An 18,181-nucleotide genomic window follows, 5' to 3' on the forward strand; every position below is an offset into this window, starting at 1 on the left:
GCCTTTGACTGTGGCCTTCTGTGAATTGATCATGTAAGATGGCTAGGGCTTTGGTTCCTATCCTGTAAGATGGACTGTCTTGACATCCTACAATGCTGAGAGCTAAGTGAATAAATAGTCAGCTCAAACAAATAAATAAATATATTCTCAGACGCATCATTCCGTCATGTAAGAATAATCATTGTACATATTTTAACTGTATACAAGGTGAATGCTTGCTTTGTTTCCAAAATTCAGTAGTAAACTCTACCATACAACTGGAAAAGGGAACACAATAAACTTGTTTTCCTCCTTGCTCTGTTTCTGAGATCCTCTCTTGCGCATGGAGTCTTATACTCCCAGAGGAAAAAGCAAGACAGCACTACGGAGACAAATAATGTTTCAGGAAAGCAGCACAGAGCTTGACCAATGTCAACAAAGAGCTCTGAGTTTGATCTTAAGAGATTATGAAGGACCTAGGTGTCTTCCTGTAGAATGGGCAAATGTTTTGGTGTAGTGGCATTTCATTTGTATTTTAATAAATAAAGCTTGCCTGAAGATCAGAGAATAAAACAGTCCCACTGGTCAGCTTTACAGACCAGGCAGTGATGACACATACTTTTAATTTCAGTAACAACACTAGTTTGCCATAGAAACCAATGCACACTTTTTATGTCAGCCTCAGAGAGAAATATAAGATGAAAGGAGACAGCTCTCAGACACAGTGTCATTCCGAGGATTCCTGGAGGAAGAATTGCCCTTTCGGACTGAGGTAGAGGTAAGGGCCGTGGCTGGCTGCTTTGCTTTTCTGACCTTTAGGTTGAACCCCAATATCAGACTCTGGGTTTTTGTTAATCATGCTACATTGAGGGAGATGACTATGTTAATGATTCCAATTCTATCATTAAACAATAGGTACAGGTAGCCAAACAGAAGAGCATCTTTGTCGATCAGATCGGGAGCGAGAAGTAGAATGCATTCCATTCACAAGACTCCTGGTTCTACTGAGAGCAATGCAGTTTCAGGCATCTGATCTCTGGGTTCTAGTCAGATGACTGCTAGTCCCATCTCTATGAAAAGCTAACAGCAGATTCACCACGTTTAGAAATGGCAGGGCACTAACCAAGCACTCTGAGATGTATTTAAATAGATGGATGCCTGGTTCTCTGCAGAGGCCTCAAATAAGCGTGGGCTCCACATGCTGCCAGTGTGCTCACAGTGCCCCTTACAGCTCTAAACCAAGGACAGGAACTCATGAACGTGGGAGGAAGCCCATGTTTGCTCCTTGTTTTGTTTTGCTTCAGTGAAAACACAGTCACCTGGAGGGCATGAAACTCCCCATCGTGGACACCCCAAAACCCCCAAGTTAAGACTCAGAGCTTCAGGGCACTCAACAGAGCGTGTGGTCCTTCACCTATGTCCAAGCTCTCTGTCCTGGGTCAGTGCCCTGAGAGGGTGCAAGGCCCAGCATCCCGTGGCTAGTACGCTAATGACCCTTCTCTTCAGGGATTCTTAGCAAAGACCCTTCATCTCGTGTAAGTCACCTTCTAGAGAAGCTTTCTCTAGCTAGAGCAGGCTTTGTTCATAATTTCCTGAATGGATATCTTAGTTGACTGTGTTTTCTGAAGCTGTCACTCCACACCACATACCCCAAGAATCATGGGGTTGAATCCTAAGTACTTAATTCTCTTTTTGTTTGTATTGCTTTGTGCTTGAGACAGGGGCTTAGACTCAAACTTATCTTGTATCCAGACTGGTCTGAAGCTCACTACGTGCCCCAGGCTGCTGCAAGCTCATGGAAATCCTCCCCATGACTCGGAGTATCCTTTGGACCACTGCCTCTGCCTCCGGGTTTGTGGAAAGAGAAAGTATGATCGTCCTATGCATTTGCTCTTGCCATGCTCTGATCTGCACTTCTAAGGGTAGGGAATTTGAGGCAAGGGGAGTGGGTGGATGTAAAATGAAATAGAAATTGCTGAAGAGATGACAACCTTTTAACTGGAAAATTATCAGAGACAAGTTAAAAGTTGATCTGCAGCATGCAGAGATATCCAGGTATGCACGGGTAATAATCATACTATTTGTGGAAAGGGATAATGTAGGTAGATGGTTTCCAGTCTTCAAATGGTCAACTCCAGATCTATATTTTTTCTCTGGGATAAAGAAAGGGAGTAGGAGATAAAGCAAGTCGGGAGGGGGAACCTCCATAAAAAGAACAATGAATATATTTGTGCTAAATGTTGAAAAATAATTGAGAGAAAATGAAGATCTGAGAGACAAAGAAAAGCACAAAGCTTCTAATATAACAGGCACATTATTTGTAAGATAGAAAAACTTAACAAAAAACACTTTCAGAGTTTTAATTTCTTCCTAAATGTCCAAAAGGCATTAGTATGGAATGGAGTCTCACGCTGCTGAACACAGCTACATTAGAAGCTGAGGCAGGAGCTCACACACTCAAGCCCAGCTTGGTCCCCATAGTGAGATCTAGTCTGAAGACAAAACTAACACTACGAAGAAGAAAAGAGACTGAAAATGGGGGTCGTCACTCTTGAGCAGAGCTCTTACCTAGCAAACAGGAGACTCCAGGCTCCATCTCAAACATCAGAGAAGAATAAAAGCAACATTCTAAAGAACAAACACACTATAAAGTCTTTGGTGGCAGCTGAGCAGCACAGACTCTAATATCTGCATCATGGATTTTCAGTGCGGGACACCGCCAAATCTGACAGTCACCCAGAAGTCCAATAGTGGGAGATACAAAGTGCTGGAAATAATCTGTGTTGCTGTCAAAATTCAGCAACAATGGAATAGGACAGGGAATAGAACCAATGGAATGTGAAAAAAAGAATAACAACTACTACAAAACCATAGGGCCTTATCTCAGACACAGAAATTGCATTCTTTTTAGCAAAAGCCAGACGATTACAATGGTAGACCTCCCTAGCCATTAAGACCCAGCTGATGGAAAAAAAATTGTGCCTAGAGGCAATTGGTCACATATGCTCACCTGTCCTTTCTTTGGTTAGTTCTGAGACCTAGAAAACCTGCAACACTACAGGCCAAGATTATTTTTTATATTCTTCAATGTGCCTAGATTAACTCTAATGGCACTGCCATCTTGGACTATCTCCTACCAGAACTCCATGATAATGCCACTACTTTCCCTAGGTATCCTACCTCTAGCCCTCCAACCCGGTGATGGGAACATTTGGCCAAGTCTTTCCATCCCTGTCACTGTCCCTCTCTTCAACTCATCCTACTTGTTAACACCAGACTGACTTTCCTAACGCCTCAACTTTCCTACCCACACTCCTTTTCTCAAGCCTGCAGGACCCCCTGTCCTCAAGGTCCCCCTTTATACACCATTCTGGTGGGTCTCCCAGGGATGCTCTGTGAAGGAAACAATCACTACAAAGTCCTCAGCCTGGAGGTCAGAGTCGGACTCCTGTTGGCAGTGGTTAAAGCGAAACCTTGGGTGACTCCCTCCCTCCCTCATAGTGGACTTCCTCTCCCCTCCAGGCACTCGTGTGACCTTTAACATAGTCTTTTCATAGATGGCTATAAGGACTAGATGTTACCATCTCTGCAGAAAGCTCAGCTCTTTGTCACTGCACAATAAATGAAGAGTATTAGCATAAACTTGTTTAGATCCAATAGATGGAGTCTCTCTTCCCTGCATTTACTCAACTGCTGATTCCCCTTAGTTTTGTCCACTGCTCCAGGGCATTGAGAACACAGTTTCTTTACTGCAAAGCCATATGTTCCCTGGGCATCTAAAATGTATTGAAAGTATTAATACAAAACTTCTAGCAACTTGACTCCAATTCTCCAATGTTGTTTTCTTGTTTCCCATGGAGCTGAAGCTCCTCTGCATCTAATGAGAATCTAGGACTATGGGGGGGGGAATTGTAAGAAAACAGTAAATAAATTCATCTTCTGTATTAACATTATTGATAAACATGACCCATGGTTGTTCTCCTTCAATGAGCCACACATTGTTAGTAGTGGCAAACCAGAACAATATAGCAGGGAATATCAAATTATAGAAAAATTCTGATCTTCACTTATAAGAGCAACAAAGTCTTCAAAAATATCTTTAAAACAACAGCTCTCGTTCCTATTTCTTATCAGATAACAAGGGAATGAAAAGGTTGGAAATCCCCCATCTAATCCGGGAACACATCTTGAGTGCTTGGCTCAATATTTGAGATGGTTTGGCTTGAAATAATCATCACATTGTACACACTGTTTAGATCTGAGTCCTGCTAATTGTTCTTTCTCTATAGACCCCAAACTGAGCACTCCTTGGAGGAGTAGATGTGATAATAAACAGAAGCCATGAATTAAAGTGTAGGGTACAGTGAATGTACAGTAAGTGCCAAGGTTCTAAGTAGGAGTTCTAAGTTTACTTGGGAGTCTATCCTGAGACCAAGTCTTTCCATCATGGGGGAGTTAATGGGCCATCACTGAGGAAATGACAGAGGGTGGCAGACAGATGCCATTCATCTTCACATGTGGTACTTAGGGATTGTAACTTAAGACCTAAGTACTCTCAATCTCACCTAGAACTGTTTTCCTTCTGTGAAGAATTCAAGCAGTCTCAAGTCACTGTTTGGAACATCTTAAACCACTCCTTGTCCAGAGAGCCAAGGCAGAAGGAAGCTGCTGACACTCTGCTGTAGCTGAGACCATGGTGGCAATCTCTGTTACAGGAGCACCTTACAGAACCATAAGGAGTCAGTGAAGAAAACTAAGCAACAAACCAACAAGAATGCTTTTCTCTGGGTGGGTGGTGGTGTGTGCCTTTAATCTCAACACTTGAGGGTGGGGTAGGTGGATCTTTGTGAGTTCAAGGTCAGCCTGGCATACAGAGCTAGTTCTAGGACAGCCAGGGCTACACAAAGAAACCCTGTCTTAAAAAAAAAAGAAGAAAGAAAGGAAGGAAGAAGAAAAAGAAAGGAAGGAATGAAGAAAAGAAGAAAGAAAAGTGTTTCTCTCCCTTAACTTTTAGTTCATTACCATCCTCCACCTAAACAGTTGGCATTCTGGACCGGTTCTCCTAAGCCACAATAACAATTAAAATGCATATTATCAGGGATTTGCATGGGAGCAACAGAAACCTGCACACACTGGGAAAGTACTCCTTGAACACAGCTCTTACAAGGAGCCATCCCAGCTCTCTCCTCTCCCTTTTACAAATTAACATATTTCAATCCAACAACAATATGTCAGTCAAATTAGCCTGACTCTGATTGGCTATCAGTTGCTCTGGTGAGGCAGCTCTTCCAAGGTTCCCCCAAACCCCAAATAAATAGTGATGGAAACCGTCAAGGTGCCTAGATCTTCCGCTCAGTGCTATGAAGAGGATTATCCATTTCTACCTTCAAGTCCAGTAGGCAGCTAGAGCACACACACATTCTCATAAAAGAGCAGTCTTTGCTAGCACCGCTAACATGATGCATGTCTTGAAAATTGCAGTGTGCTATTATTTGGAAGAGCCTTTGTTTCGTCCTCTTCCCTTTTTGTTCCTTTTCGGAAGAGGTAGCAGTTTCCCCTCAAGCTCAGCCTCTAGCACCCTTCCCCTTAAGAGCCACTTAAATGACTGAGGGTTAGAAACATGGTGGTTGGAATGGAGCCAGAGAGTTTAATGCTCCAGCTCATGCCTAGAAACTCCACAGTTTAGAGTGGAATTAGGTGTGGCTTGACTCATGGAAGGATGATAGACAGTGGGAAGGAAGACGGGTGATCAGACAGGATATTTTGGTGCGATCAAAAGTAGTCACTAAACCTTTAAGAGGTGCTCTCTATCCACGCTCACTGTGCACGCTCCTGAAGGTTAGGAGCATGTGCAGTTTATTTAACAATGTCCCAGGAAAACACAAAGCTGGGGGCTTAGTGGTTAACAGGGCTTGTTACTTTTGCAGTGGAGCCAGGTTCAGTTCCCAGAACCCATGTTGGGCAGCTCACAACTGTCTGTAATTCTAGATCTACAGAGATCTGGTGCCCTTTCTAGACTCCATGGCAACTGCACTCATGTGGTACACATAGACAGATGCTCATGCAAGCACACACACATAAACACACACACACACACACACACACACACACACACACACACACACACCCCACATAGAGTAAGACTTCCTAAAGGTGACCAAGACTAGTGCTTCTCTAGAAGACAAAGGTTTTAGTGGTCAGATCTCCAGTAGTCGGAGAAGGAAGACCTTAGAGGATTATGGAAATAAAAGGATGCAAAAGAATTCAAAAGTTTCTGGAGTCCTAGAGACAGTCTAGATGTGCTCTGCACCTGCAAGGAGTTGAAATGTGACTAACCTGATAAAGAAGCTGAATTTTAAATTTTCAATTGTATGTAAATTTAAAAGTAGACAGTCATGTGGAGCTACAACGGTAAAAAAAAAAAAAAGGCAACTTTGCTAAATATCTATCAGGAATAGTCGCATAAGCTCAATATCCCCAGCAACCGGTGTATAAACATGAACTGATATCCAAGACCATGAAACTGTAAAACCACTGCAACCATTATCTACAAGTTGCAAATCTTCAGGCTTAATCTGCTCCATCTATGTACCAATCCACATTTCCCATGGCCTCAGAGTCAAGTCCAACGGACTGATTAAAAGAGGAAGTCAACCATTTCTGTCTTGTTCTCAGTGAGTCTGTTCCTGTGTTATGATACCCACAAGCCACAAGAAAAGCTAGAATGGAGAGTGAAGAAACATAATCAATACACCCAAATCAGCTATGATGGAGAGCAGAGATGTGGTGGCTTAAAGAAAAGTGGCCTTTGCTTCCCATGACAGTCAAAACAGGAGGCACCAGCGTCAACAATCAGATGCAGGGCCAAGCTGCTAAAGTCTGAGATGTGTTTTGCCAGCGCAGTAGAAAGCAAGTGCAGCACCCAATATTTCTGAAGCTTCAAGGGCTCTTAAACATTATCCACTTCAAACTGTTCTACGGATGTATAAGCAATTTGAAACTCAGGGTAAAACAGCTAAGCACTCAGTGTCCCCGAGATAATCGCCACACTTGGTCTCAGCTCCTTACTCTGGGCTCCTCCTCCCAACTGTCTCTCTGCCTCTGCTGAGATCAGGCAGACCTTGGAAGAGATAAGGAGGCTTGAGGCCACCCTGCTTGCCCTACCCCGTGGTGAACAGAAAATAAAGAATGGTTTAACCAACCGTGAGAGAGAGCACGGTTCAACACAAAAGTGTCCTGCCCTCACATCCAGACACAAAGGCCATGTGACTCACAGGTCAGGAAATGTCTCTAAGGAAGAAAGTTATTTTTAAAAAAGATGGTTTACCATTTTGTTTTCTGAGGATGACACACCTTTTGTTAAGGAATTAGCTTAAGCTCTATTCAAAACCTACATGGGTGCAAAGGAGTCAGTTGCAAGGGTCAAGGCAAATGGTATCTCCTATCGCTGTGTTCTCGATGACTCAGTGGGACAGGAGAATGATGCAGAGATGAAAGGCAGTGATTGTCTGGAGGAAAACCAAGGACATGGGGCTAACACTGAGGTATCTATCAAGCTCAAACCTTGAGTAGGGGGAGAAACCGAGGTGACAAGGAGCAAATGCAGGAGACTGGGTTCCCCCGTGAGCAGGACAGGGTTTAGAAGCAAGGTTTCATCTCCCATTCAGAGCTTTCGCCAAACAGAGCGTGTCTCCACATCAGAAAAAGAGGAAAGGAAAGGGCAAGTGTCCCTCTGTCTCTCTGTGCCATAGTTGTATAAACCCTATGCTTTACCCAGCCCTCCCTCTCCTCTCTCTTCTCTCTCCCTTCCCTCACCCTCCATTTCTGTTTGACTGAACGACACCTAGATAGGGCTCTCCTCAAACTCATGACCTTCCTGGCTCCCTCTTCAGGGTGCTGGGATCACAGGCTGATGCCACCAAGCCTGGCTTTGTTGCAAGCGTTTATTTATCTACTTACTTACTTAGGTTTTATACATTTGCAGTACTGGGAATCTAATAAACTTTTTGTGTGACAATTCAAATTCTCTACCACTGAGGTATATTCCCAGCCCAATGCCTGTTGTTTTAAGGGCAGAAAGATAACCAGCGCTGCACATATTAAATGTCATATACTTTGAAATGCATACTGTGCTCTTATAAGCCAATCCCTGATGGAAAAAGAAAATACCAAACAAACTTCCAATATGGGACTTACATTCTGGTGCTGCTCGTCTTGTTGATGATGACAGATTTTCCAGTTTGATCCACGTTGTGATCCAATCCAAAGTAGGCTGCCACCCGATGGACCAGCATCCTCTGATACGACGACATCTGGGGGAACTTTTTATAGTGGTTACTGGAACGGGATTACAAGAGGAATGAAACTGGCATCTCCGTTTCGTGTCTGTAGCATGTTTTACAGGCATTTCCACATCGCTGTCTCCCTTATCCAGAAACTCTTGCCGCCTTTCATTCCGGCATCACCGGACGCCCTCTCTCACAGACAAATTTCTACTATCACAGATTTATTGATCAGGCTGCGCTAGGCTTCGCTGTTTTGTAGCCACACATTCGTCTTGTCTGTTGCAAAGTGGTCTGGTTTAGTTCATGATACCTTATCAACAGAGGCAGGCAGAGGACAAGCTACATGACATAACAGAGATTGCAGATGTCTATCTGGAGACGTCTCATTACCCAGTTTACACCAAACACAGCACAATTATTTCCAGGCATAACTGCAGACAGCTGGAGCCCATTAAAGAACTATAATAAAAATGAAAAGGGTCGCTTCTCATTACAACTCCTCCATGCTAATCAGTGTCCCTCTGTTTATGGCCATTTTGTCACAAAGTTAACAGGCAGGGACATGCATGATCCAAGCAATGACCACTCCAAAATGCAGTGCCCTCTCCATTTTGCACACCAAGACTCTCGTGAACTGATGTTTTATCTACCCACAACTCTCTCCGGCATGATTCATTAACTCAGATACTGAACTAAGACATGTCATCAAATTAGCTAGCATCGTCATTGAACATACTTGCTGTCACCAATGAAATCAATCATTTCCTGCTCCATTTTCAAGAGTATCATCCTGTCCCTGAAAAATAAATGTTCAAAGGAAAGGTCTCATGTACTTTTCAGTCTCCAAAGGGCAAATACAGTTTATCAAATGCAAGGGGAAGAAGAGAAGACCTGTGTCTGATTCAGCTTCAGATGCTGTGAACTCCTTGGCTTGCACGCCATGATTTTGAATTTAGGATTTTGCTCTCATCTCTCTTTCTAAGTATTTGGTGCTGTTAATAGGTATCATTTTAATGCTAATTATGATGTAAGTTTTTGAATAATAAACATACAACTGCTAAAAACTTCAAGTCAAAAGAAACTGGGATGAAGCAAAGCTGGAGTATTGATTATCCAGGAATATGTACCTGCACTGAGGTATAATTGATTGATGCAATATTGATCATTTTCTTTCTCTTCTTTTTCCTTTCCTTGGGGCTGATGAAGTAGAGCTGCACACTCTAACTTATGCAATGGGTAGTTATGTAAATATTACAGTCAGCCATCCACTGGGAGAGAAAGCTCAGGAGAGCTACCAGAGGAGGCCATTTGTGTATTATGCTTGATTTCTTAGAGGTGTTTTGATCAATCACCTTGCAATATTCTGTCTGAACCCCCTGCCCCCAGAAAAGGGGCCTGTGCCACCATTTACCTGGAATTGTTCTTCAGAGTGTTGATCAGAAACTCGTGCAAGTCAATGCCTGTAGAGTCCGTATACTCTTGGCTGCAATCTGAAACAAAGAGCAGGATGACTTGGAGTTGTCGGGGTTGATGATGGGGACACAGGGGTGGGAAAGGGTTTGCAACCTTTCTGATTTCCCTCCTACTCAGGTACAGTTTAAAGGAAACTCCCGGTGTGAAAATACTTGCTGCCTGGCAGGGTACGGTCAGAATGAAAGTGAGATTTGAGGGTTGGGATGCTCTTGACTGTGGGAAGACCCTGGTGTCAGAGGAGGGGAAGTGTGCACACTGGTGGTGGTGGAGTGTCAAATACCACGTGTTCTCACTATGCTGAAAATCAGCGGGGCACTGCCCCCACATGACAGGTACATCCAACCCACAGAGACCTCAAGAGCTTGCGATCCCCTGGCAACCTTTTCTGTTAAAATGGAGCAGTTAAAAAAATAAAGCTTCTATTATAAACTATCTAAATATTAATCAGTACAAAATGAGGCAGGGGATAAATATTTTCAAGTCTTTCTGGTCTCCAGGTGATGGATAAATTCAGGTTTGTACAACCATTTTAGAAAGTTTAATCCCTTTCATCTTATACCCCGTAAGCTTGAGGTTTGCATCCAAGCTAACCATTTCAAGCAGGGATATATTTGCAGCGCATAACATTAAGAGTAGCTGCCATTCCTAGGCTGGTGGGATTTCCTGAACTGTCTCCAGCCCGACTCTCTTCATTACAGTTTGACTTATGTCTACTTTGCGCAATTAGAAGGACGCCAGCACTCTGAAAGTCCTCTACTGAAGGCCTCCGACTTTCGAAGGAATGGTGCTTTTTTCCAAACAGAGATGTGAGTTTTGTTTACAAATGAAACAACAGAAACAGTGTACAGACACAGAGAGCAAAGTCCTCTGTGCCAGGGAGTGTGCTGACTACACACCCATGTGTGGCTTACTGTGGGAAGGTGTCGAGGTCCTTGCTGTCTGTCTTCTGAGATAAAACTGAGAGTGGAGATATAAAACTGTGCCTCACCATTGTTAGCTAATCCAAGTCAGTTGTCAACGAACCTGAATGCAGAAGCAGATTTGATTTCCCCTTTTCCCTCCGCTTGTCACGGAGAACAGGAGATTCAAAAGTGAATTCAAAGAAAAAAGTGATGCTAAAAATAACCTCTCTAGCTACACAAATAAGGAAGCAGGAACAAAAAACCCAAAAAACAATGAGGTTCTTTTTCCCTTTTTCTTTTCTTTTCTTTTACACATACAGGACCATTTGGGAAAATAGGTGCAGAATGCCCGGGGCTGTAAAGACGTGTTCAGCTTGCAATGTCTTCCAGCTGTACTTGTGCCCCAATTAAGCAAGGTAAGGAAATGATGTTCAAGTTCACCTTTTGATAACATTCTGATCTTGGATTTCTCAGAGGGTTTATCTCTGTTTTTATCCTTTTCTTTTTCTTTCTCAGAATCATCCTTCCTAGATTTATCCTCCTCTTGCAGGCTGGGGAAACTGGAAAGCTGTAAAGGAATGGATTCCTGTGGGGGAAAAATATAATAATTTAGGGCCAGACGTAACTGCCTCTGCTTGGATTCCATTTTGCACAGAGGTTAGTAGGCATTGAAAACTGAGAGCCAGGTATGGATTCCTGTTTCTTAGGTGGTTAACAACAATTGAGCCTGTCAGAGTCAAAGAACACTTGCTCTTTAAGGTGAACTAAAATCCAGGAGTCAGTGGGAGGTCAGAAGACACATCTAGTGCTAAACTTTGCCTCATGAATATTAACTTTAATCAAACTAAACTCCTGTAGAACACAACTCTTATTTTCTCTACAAGTTCAATTTTAAACGTGTAGGGGGAAACATTCCTTTATCTGCTCATATTGAATCCACTGTCATGTCTAAAAAAGGCTTCTCTAATTCCCTTCTAGAGTTCCTTATAAGGAGAAATGTGCACAGAGACAGACAGGTTCCAGTAGTCATAATCACTGTTAGAACCAAGGGAAAGAATGCACTCAACAGCCAGCTTACAGGAGAAAGTCTTTCGTGGAGCCAGGTCAAGAAGGATGCACGTGCTATGGAAAACCCAACTCTGATGCTGTGAGCATCCTAGGTCTGACGTCATGGGGATTGCTTACTAATGTCATTCTTACTTTGTTATAATTCAGAGTCACGGAAAGCATTGCCTTTTAGAAAATGGAGTGAGTCCTGGTTTGTTTTCATGAGTTCTCTATAAATCTACGTTTGGGTCAACTTAGTTACTGTTAATTCTTTCCCAGACAGATTCTCATAATCAGCTGCTAGGTATGGATGCAGTGTTGAGCTGCATCTACTATTGTAGTCGCTTACTTTATTATTTATTTATTTATTTTCTGGGAACAGTTCTGTTTGTATTGATTGACACGAAGTAGCCATTACTTTGAAAGCACATTTGCTTCTTTGAAGCAGAATGCTCCAAATGATGTTTTGTTGGGCTTTCCTGGAAAGCATATGCGACAGGAGTTATGATGGACTGGGGAGGATGAGGCCAGGCTATGTATATGTGAAAAATCTGCCCAGGGGCACTGCTTCATTATGTGGGCAGGGGTGGGCAATGTTCCCAGTGAGGAAGAATGTTTCTCACAGAACACTTCCTACAACACTGGCCTGCAACACCTGTGACACTGGCCTTTAACTGTGCCCAGCTTGGGATTCAGAGTGGCACTGGTCAAATCTGGCTAATTGAATAAGCACAAGGTAGCACTCCTCACAGCGAGCTGTATGCTTTGTGAGGAACCCCATTGGAAATGATAGCTTGAGGGAAGTCACTATGGTGGCAAGAGGAAAAAATAGAAACAAAAAGATCTCTAACCCCCACAATACAGAAGGTGAGATAAAACACGCCACCGCCATGCATTTTTAACTAAGCTGGGACTTCTGACTCCTAAGAGTTTATTCTGTGGGTGGATATATGCAGGATATGCAAATCAGAGTGAGGTTCTACCTTAGTCATTCTTTGCATGATGAGGGACAGAACTGTGGCAATCCAGGAGGGTTCAAGTAGGACCTAGGGTCTTGATTTTACTTTTACTTTATCAGGAAATCCCTGAAACATTGCCTGCTGAGATGTGCCTTAGGAAGGGATGGGAAGAGTCAGTCCATCAGTAGACTCGGGGACAAGCTGTGAACACGTGAGTCAGGAGAGACTCCTTCTTCAGAACTCTTGGAACCATCCATCCATCTCTAAGTTGGAAGCTAAAACTCACCATGTTGGAAATATATTTCACATATAAAAAACAGAGGCCAAAGACATCCACTGTAGAAAAAGGGCACAAATTGGTGCTTTGTGTTGACAATTGCTACACTCCGGATTAAAAAAATATATTTTCTACACATAAATATACAGTATGGTGTAGAAAGAACACACAAAAAGTGCTGTAGAGTTGGTAAAAAACAATCTGTTATTTTTTAATATTTTTATTGATATGCTCAATATTAAAATACAAGTGTTAATAAATACATTGGTACAGGATAAGTTTATACCCAACAACAATAAAAGAATGATTCAAGTTGCAGAAACACACTGGTCAGTAAATAATATAACATTGGAAAAGCACGCTTCCTTTAACTCAAAGACAGACTGAACCATCCATCAGGTGTGGGGCTGAGATCAAGTAATACAGGGAACGAGAGTTTTCCCCACACAAGAAAATGAAGGCAGTTTTCCAAATACTGTGAATATACAAACATGGGGGAAGCGATACATTCCATGTACTGTATACTTCTGTGGGAGTCAGTCCGCACATTTTCTAAGTGTCCAGTGGTATCTACTGAAGGCAATATATATAAACTCCAAGAAGGGACCACTTGCTTATATATGTGTCTGTTGGTTTTCTACCAACCCCATATCTCCGCCATTCTTTGGCTAGCCAACAGAAAGCTCGAGGACCCTAGCTCTCTCCTCCTATACGAGTCCTGTTTTCTGGGTTCAGAACCAGCAGGAACAAAGCACCGTTTGCATCCACTGTGTGGAAGTACCTAGATCTGCCTCTGGAATGGGTGCTATGATACAGGTGACCCCTACCAAAACTCCTCCTGTTCCTTGTTAAAGGAGACAAAGAACAGATGACGTCTACAGGTCTACAGAGGCTGGCCTCCTTTGCCTGGCATTAGGAGTGAGAGACAACTGGGCCGTTACTTCTCCCAGAGTCTACAGGGTTTCACGCAAACCATCTGCCGTACTTTAGAAACCATCAATCCACATCGATAGTGCAAGGCATGATATTCATATCATTCCACCTTTTCCATCGCCATTAATAATAGAAGCACACAGAAAATGCTGAAGAAAAGCCACATGTTTCTCAGAGCCCAAGTTTAAATGAAAAAGTATACGAAACACAATAATGGCTACTGAATGATAGCTTGCTTGTGCCTCTCCACATGAGTGGCATGTTAAGAAAATGAGACTAGAAAAGAAAACACTCTTAGGACAAAATCTATAAGGAATTTGTTTTTTGGTTCTTTAAAAGAAGGTGCTCTCCATGTTCTCTGTGTCAGCAAAGAGAATGCAGAGGGCTTCAATTAAAGTGAGAAGGGAGGAGGGCATGAAAGAGAAGCCAAACAAACCCAACAAAAGCTAATGATTTTGTAATCAATTTTTCCTCCCTTGGGCTCTTAGGCAGATCATCTGACTTTTGTCTTGACTGCCTTTGCCTCTGATAAAATAAGAAAAATAATCTGCATCAAGACCGTGTTTTTCAGAAGTAAATATAATGGCTAAAATGCAAAAAAAAAAAAAAAAAAAAGCTATGAATGGCTCCATTTGCTCACGAAGAGTTTTCCTGGACTTTTAAGTTTTGGGCGCCAATTCATCTTGCAGAAAGGACCAAAGGTAAGGATGACACAGCAGCTAATTAGTATCAAATTCACCACCAGCTCAGATGCTTTTCTGGAACATTTTGCAGTATTCACCCAAAAATAAAATTTAAAAATCTCTCTCAAGAGGCCATAAGGGTATTTCTCCAAAACTTAGGGCACCTTAGCCACTGTTTCTTAAGTCTCATAGGAGCCAACAGTTGTGTGGGATTTTTTGTTTGTTTGTTTTTATAGGCAGGTGCATTTGGGCAGCTGAGAGGTAAGTTGTCTCCCTAAAGACAGGGTACTTGGGGTGTATTTGGTTCAGCCTTATCAAGAGAGAGCCTTGGTGGACTTCCAGTACTATTGTGCCCACTTATATCTTTTTGTTTTAAAGTTAAGTTTTAATCTAAATTCTTTTGAGTTTCTTTCCATTTGCAGTTTTCAGAGAGTCTGGAAAAAAAAAACAAATGCAATATCCTCTGTTACACATTTAAACTAGTTGTGTATGGGGGCAGATGGGTGTGAATGTGGGTGGGGTATATTTGCATATTTGTGGGAGGCACACGGGGTGTATGGGTACGTGTACACGTGGATTTGGAGGACGACCTCGTCTCCTCTGGTGCCATCTACCACTTTCTTTTTCTTTGTTTGAGACCTGGGGTTCACTGACTAGACCCTAGGCTGGCTGGCCCTTGAACCCCAGGAACCAATCTGCCTGACTCAACTTCCACGGTGCCGAGAGAACAAACCATGGCCAGCTTTTTAAGTGCGTTTTGGGGGTTGAACTTAGGCTCACAGCCTTGTGGGACAAGCAGTTTACTTGCTAGGTTATGGACCCAGCTCCAAACTTCTAACTATGCAGCCTGTCTCAAAAATGGGAAGAAGCAAGGAAACGCCTTCTCCAATTCCTATTCTCGTCCCTAAAACATGGTTTAGTGTCAAATTAGCAATTGGCCGTTCACACAGAGATCTAGTCATGCAAGTCCTTCTCAAAGCAGACTTTATACCTGATCTTGATGACTGTCCCCTCCAGGTCTAGCAGAAGACTCTTCGCAGACAGCCAGGCTTCTGGTGAGCTTCCCTTTGCCTGCTCCTGACTGGGGATTGAGGAAGGCAGGTAAAAAAACAGAAAACATTCTCAGACTGTCAAAGGATGGGCACTACAATGGAACAAATATTTCCAAATCAGGTTTCTCAGAGCAGGATCTAGAGTGCTGCATGATTCTGTGTGCAAAGGGCGAAGAGAGAATCCGAAAGCCCTTGCCAAAGGGGGAAGACAAACTTATGCAACAATTTTTCACTCTCTTGACCCATGTGTGTGATGGGTGAATGGCTAACATTTTGTGAAAATATCAGAAGAAACACTCCACAATGAATTTCCATTAAAACTAAATTAGAAGGTTCCACTAAGGAGGTGCTCCAAGCACTGAGACACTCTCCAGTTACTTCTAGGTAGAAATCACTTAGAAGATTGAAATGTCCACTCTAAATTTACCTTCAAACAAGTAAACAAAAACTCCTGTGTAAAGCAGCACTGCAGGCTTCAGTGTTAAAAATACAAAAGAAAAACAAAAACAAACAAAAAATTAGAAATTATTAGAATGCTATGGGAGTTCAGGTCGTAAACAAGAAGCACCTGTATCAGAAAAAGAGGTCGAGGGTCACAACAACGTTGTAACCAACAGCCAGGACCCACCACAGCCTGGCTGTGGGGCACACCTGCAGCTTTGATGGGAAATGTGTGATTTACCGGAACTGGTAGTGACTCTCTTGCGAAGCTGAAGATCCCTACCTTGGATTTTCTTCTCTCTTGGTTCTGAGCCGCCAGTCGCCGCTGCGTGGTAGAAACAGAAGAAAGCAAATAGTCAATAATGGAGCTCTCTTCAGTAAAAGCAAAGGTATTCAGACCACCACCAGGAAGAACACCCTCCTGGCCAAAGTCCCAAATTTTGACATTGTCATTTATAGTTCTTTCTCCTCAGAGCAAACACTGGAGAGAAGAGAAGACAGTCTGGCTGATGGATCTTTATGTGATCATTGACCTTTGAGAAGATTGGCTCATGGAAAATGCTAACACATTGGTAAATCAGTTAAAAGAAAATCTGTACCATTTACAAGCTCAGTTGACCTTCCCCGAACCAGCGCTTTCTCTTTGTAATTCACTTCCTGTTTAATCCTGCTTCTCCCCTGCTTCTTCCCTGCTTCTTCCAGCTGAAAGCAGCCACTCCTCCCCCCAGTCCCTTTTAGTGTCCTGACTCTTCAGCTGGGGACTCTCGAGGTGAGACTGGTCTGATAAGATTCAAAACTAAACATGTCTGTGGTGAATAGAATACATGACTTTGACATTTCTCAGCTATGAGCTATGTCTCTGTCTTTCCATGAGGCAGGGAATCTGGGTCAAGATGCTAAAGAGCATTACACACAGAGCTTGAGGTGGTCTAGTGAGGGGTAGTGGGCTCCTGTATGCAGATTCAGTAATTAAATATGCTCCTTTGAATTTTAGTTTTCATTTCTAAAGGCATCTTGTGGCTTCATTTAAAAACAACAAAACAAACAAGCAAACACAATTGGATGAGGATTTGCCCATTGATCTCCTGAATCCTGGTCTACTAAATTCCTAAAGCAGTTTTAGATGCTTCCTAGAGGTGAAAAGCTGAGGACAAGCCCCCCTGGCTCACCTGAAGTTCCAGCTTCTCTTCCTCATCCAGACTTTCCGATTTGAGGATGCCATTTTCCGGGGCAGACTCTGGCTCAGTCCGCCCTTCCTCCACTATGGTTGGGTTCAGTTCTCCTTGCTCAGACATTCTCCCAGATGCAAATTAAAACAACGAGGTTTTAGGTCCTAAAAGGTTAGACGGTATCAGAAAACAGTATCAGTTTGCAAAGGAAGCCTTGCCAATTATTCTTGAGCTCTCTTGCGTCCCCCTGCGAATTCACAGGCAGAGGTGCAGGCCCGCATCCCTGCCAACTTGCCAAGCTCAGGAGGATCGAGCAAGGCAACATCAAGCAGCAAATGCACACACAGGAGGCAGTTACGTCAGCTCAGCCTCAGCCCCTCCATGCACACACCGGTGCACATGCAGGCACCTTCTGTGAAAGTGAAGCAACTAATCTTAGCTGAGACACGTGGCTCCCACCCAACTCTTAGTCCCCACATTCTGCTCCAGAGGGAAAGAAGGAAATGGAGATAGTCCCCCAGTGCTTCAACAAGTGACCACTAACTTCTGAGTCAAGAGGTCCTACTGGTGAAGGTGGTACCTCAGATATGATTCAGAAAGTCATTTATAAGTTTTCAACCATGGAGACACCCCCCTAGCAACAAGGAACACTGTCTTCTGGACAAATAAGGGACAAAACTCAGATGGAAAGGTTATGATTTCCTGTACACCTGGGATCTGCTTTTGACCATGAACCTTCCAGGGTCAGCTCACTCAGACTTCAAATTAACAACCAACAAAAACAGCAGCAACCACCTCTCCTTAGGACCCTGCCAGGTTTTTTTTCCGCTACAAGCTCCGGAGGAGCCCCCTGCAAAGGCGGAGGGATTAAGGACTATGGCTGTCGCCCCCTGCCACTCTGCCCTCACAGAGCACTGCTCTATACACAGGATTTGGCTTTTTAGACTTTAATTCCATTATTGTATTCCCCCCACCCACCCT

At 43.1% G+C, this 18,181-nt stretch overlaps 1 protein-coding gene across 16 annotated transcripts in view; it reads right to left on the reverse strand.

Annotated features, from left to right (window-relative positions):
• The window catches only part of Arpp21 (cAMP regulated phosphoprotein 21), a 160,853-nt gene that overhangs the window by 97,669 nt on the left and 45,003 nt on the right, over positions 1-18,181 (reverse strand). For 13 of the 16 annotated variants that reach the window (XM_013346555.2, XM_013346553.2, XM_026778930.1 and 10 more), the window contains exons 3-9: positions 17,201-17,364; positions 16,315-16,356; positions 15,530-15,619; positions 11,081-11,225; positions 9,676-9,754; positions 9,001-9,060; positions 8,176-8,316 (exon numbers count right to left, since the gene is read on the reverse strand). In XM_013346555.2, coding sequence (XP_013202009.1) covers positions 8,176-8,316; positions 9,001-9,060; positions 9,676-9,754; positions 11,081-11,225; positions 15,530-15,619; positions 16,315-16,356; positions 17,201-17,326 — 683 coding nt within the window. In that variant the 5' untranslated portion in view covers positions 17,327-17,364. Of the gene's footprint in view, positions 1-8,175; positions 8,317-9,000; positions 9,061-9,675; positions 9,755-11,080; positions 11,226-13,103; positions 14,973-15,529; positions 15,620-16,314; positions 16,357-17,200; positions 17,365-18,181 lie in introns of those variants that run through there. The other 3 variants (XM_026778934.1, XM_026778932.1, XM_005348020.3) reach the window with 2 other exon arrangements.

This window comes from Microtus ochrogaster, chromosome 5 (genome assembly GCF_000317375.1).
Source record: "Microtus ochrogaster isolate Prairie Vole_2 chromosome 5, MicOch1.0, whole genome shotgun sequence".
NCBI classification, from domain to species: Eukaryota; Metazoa; Chordata; class Mammalia; order Rodentia; family Cricetidae; genus Microtus; species Microtus ochrogaster.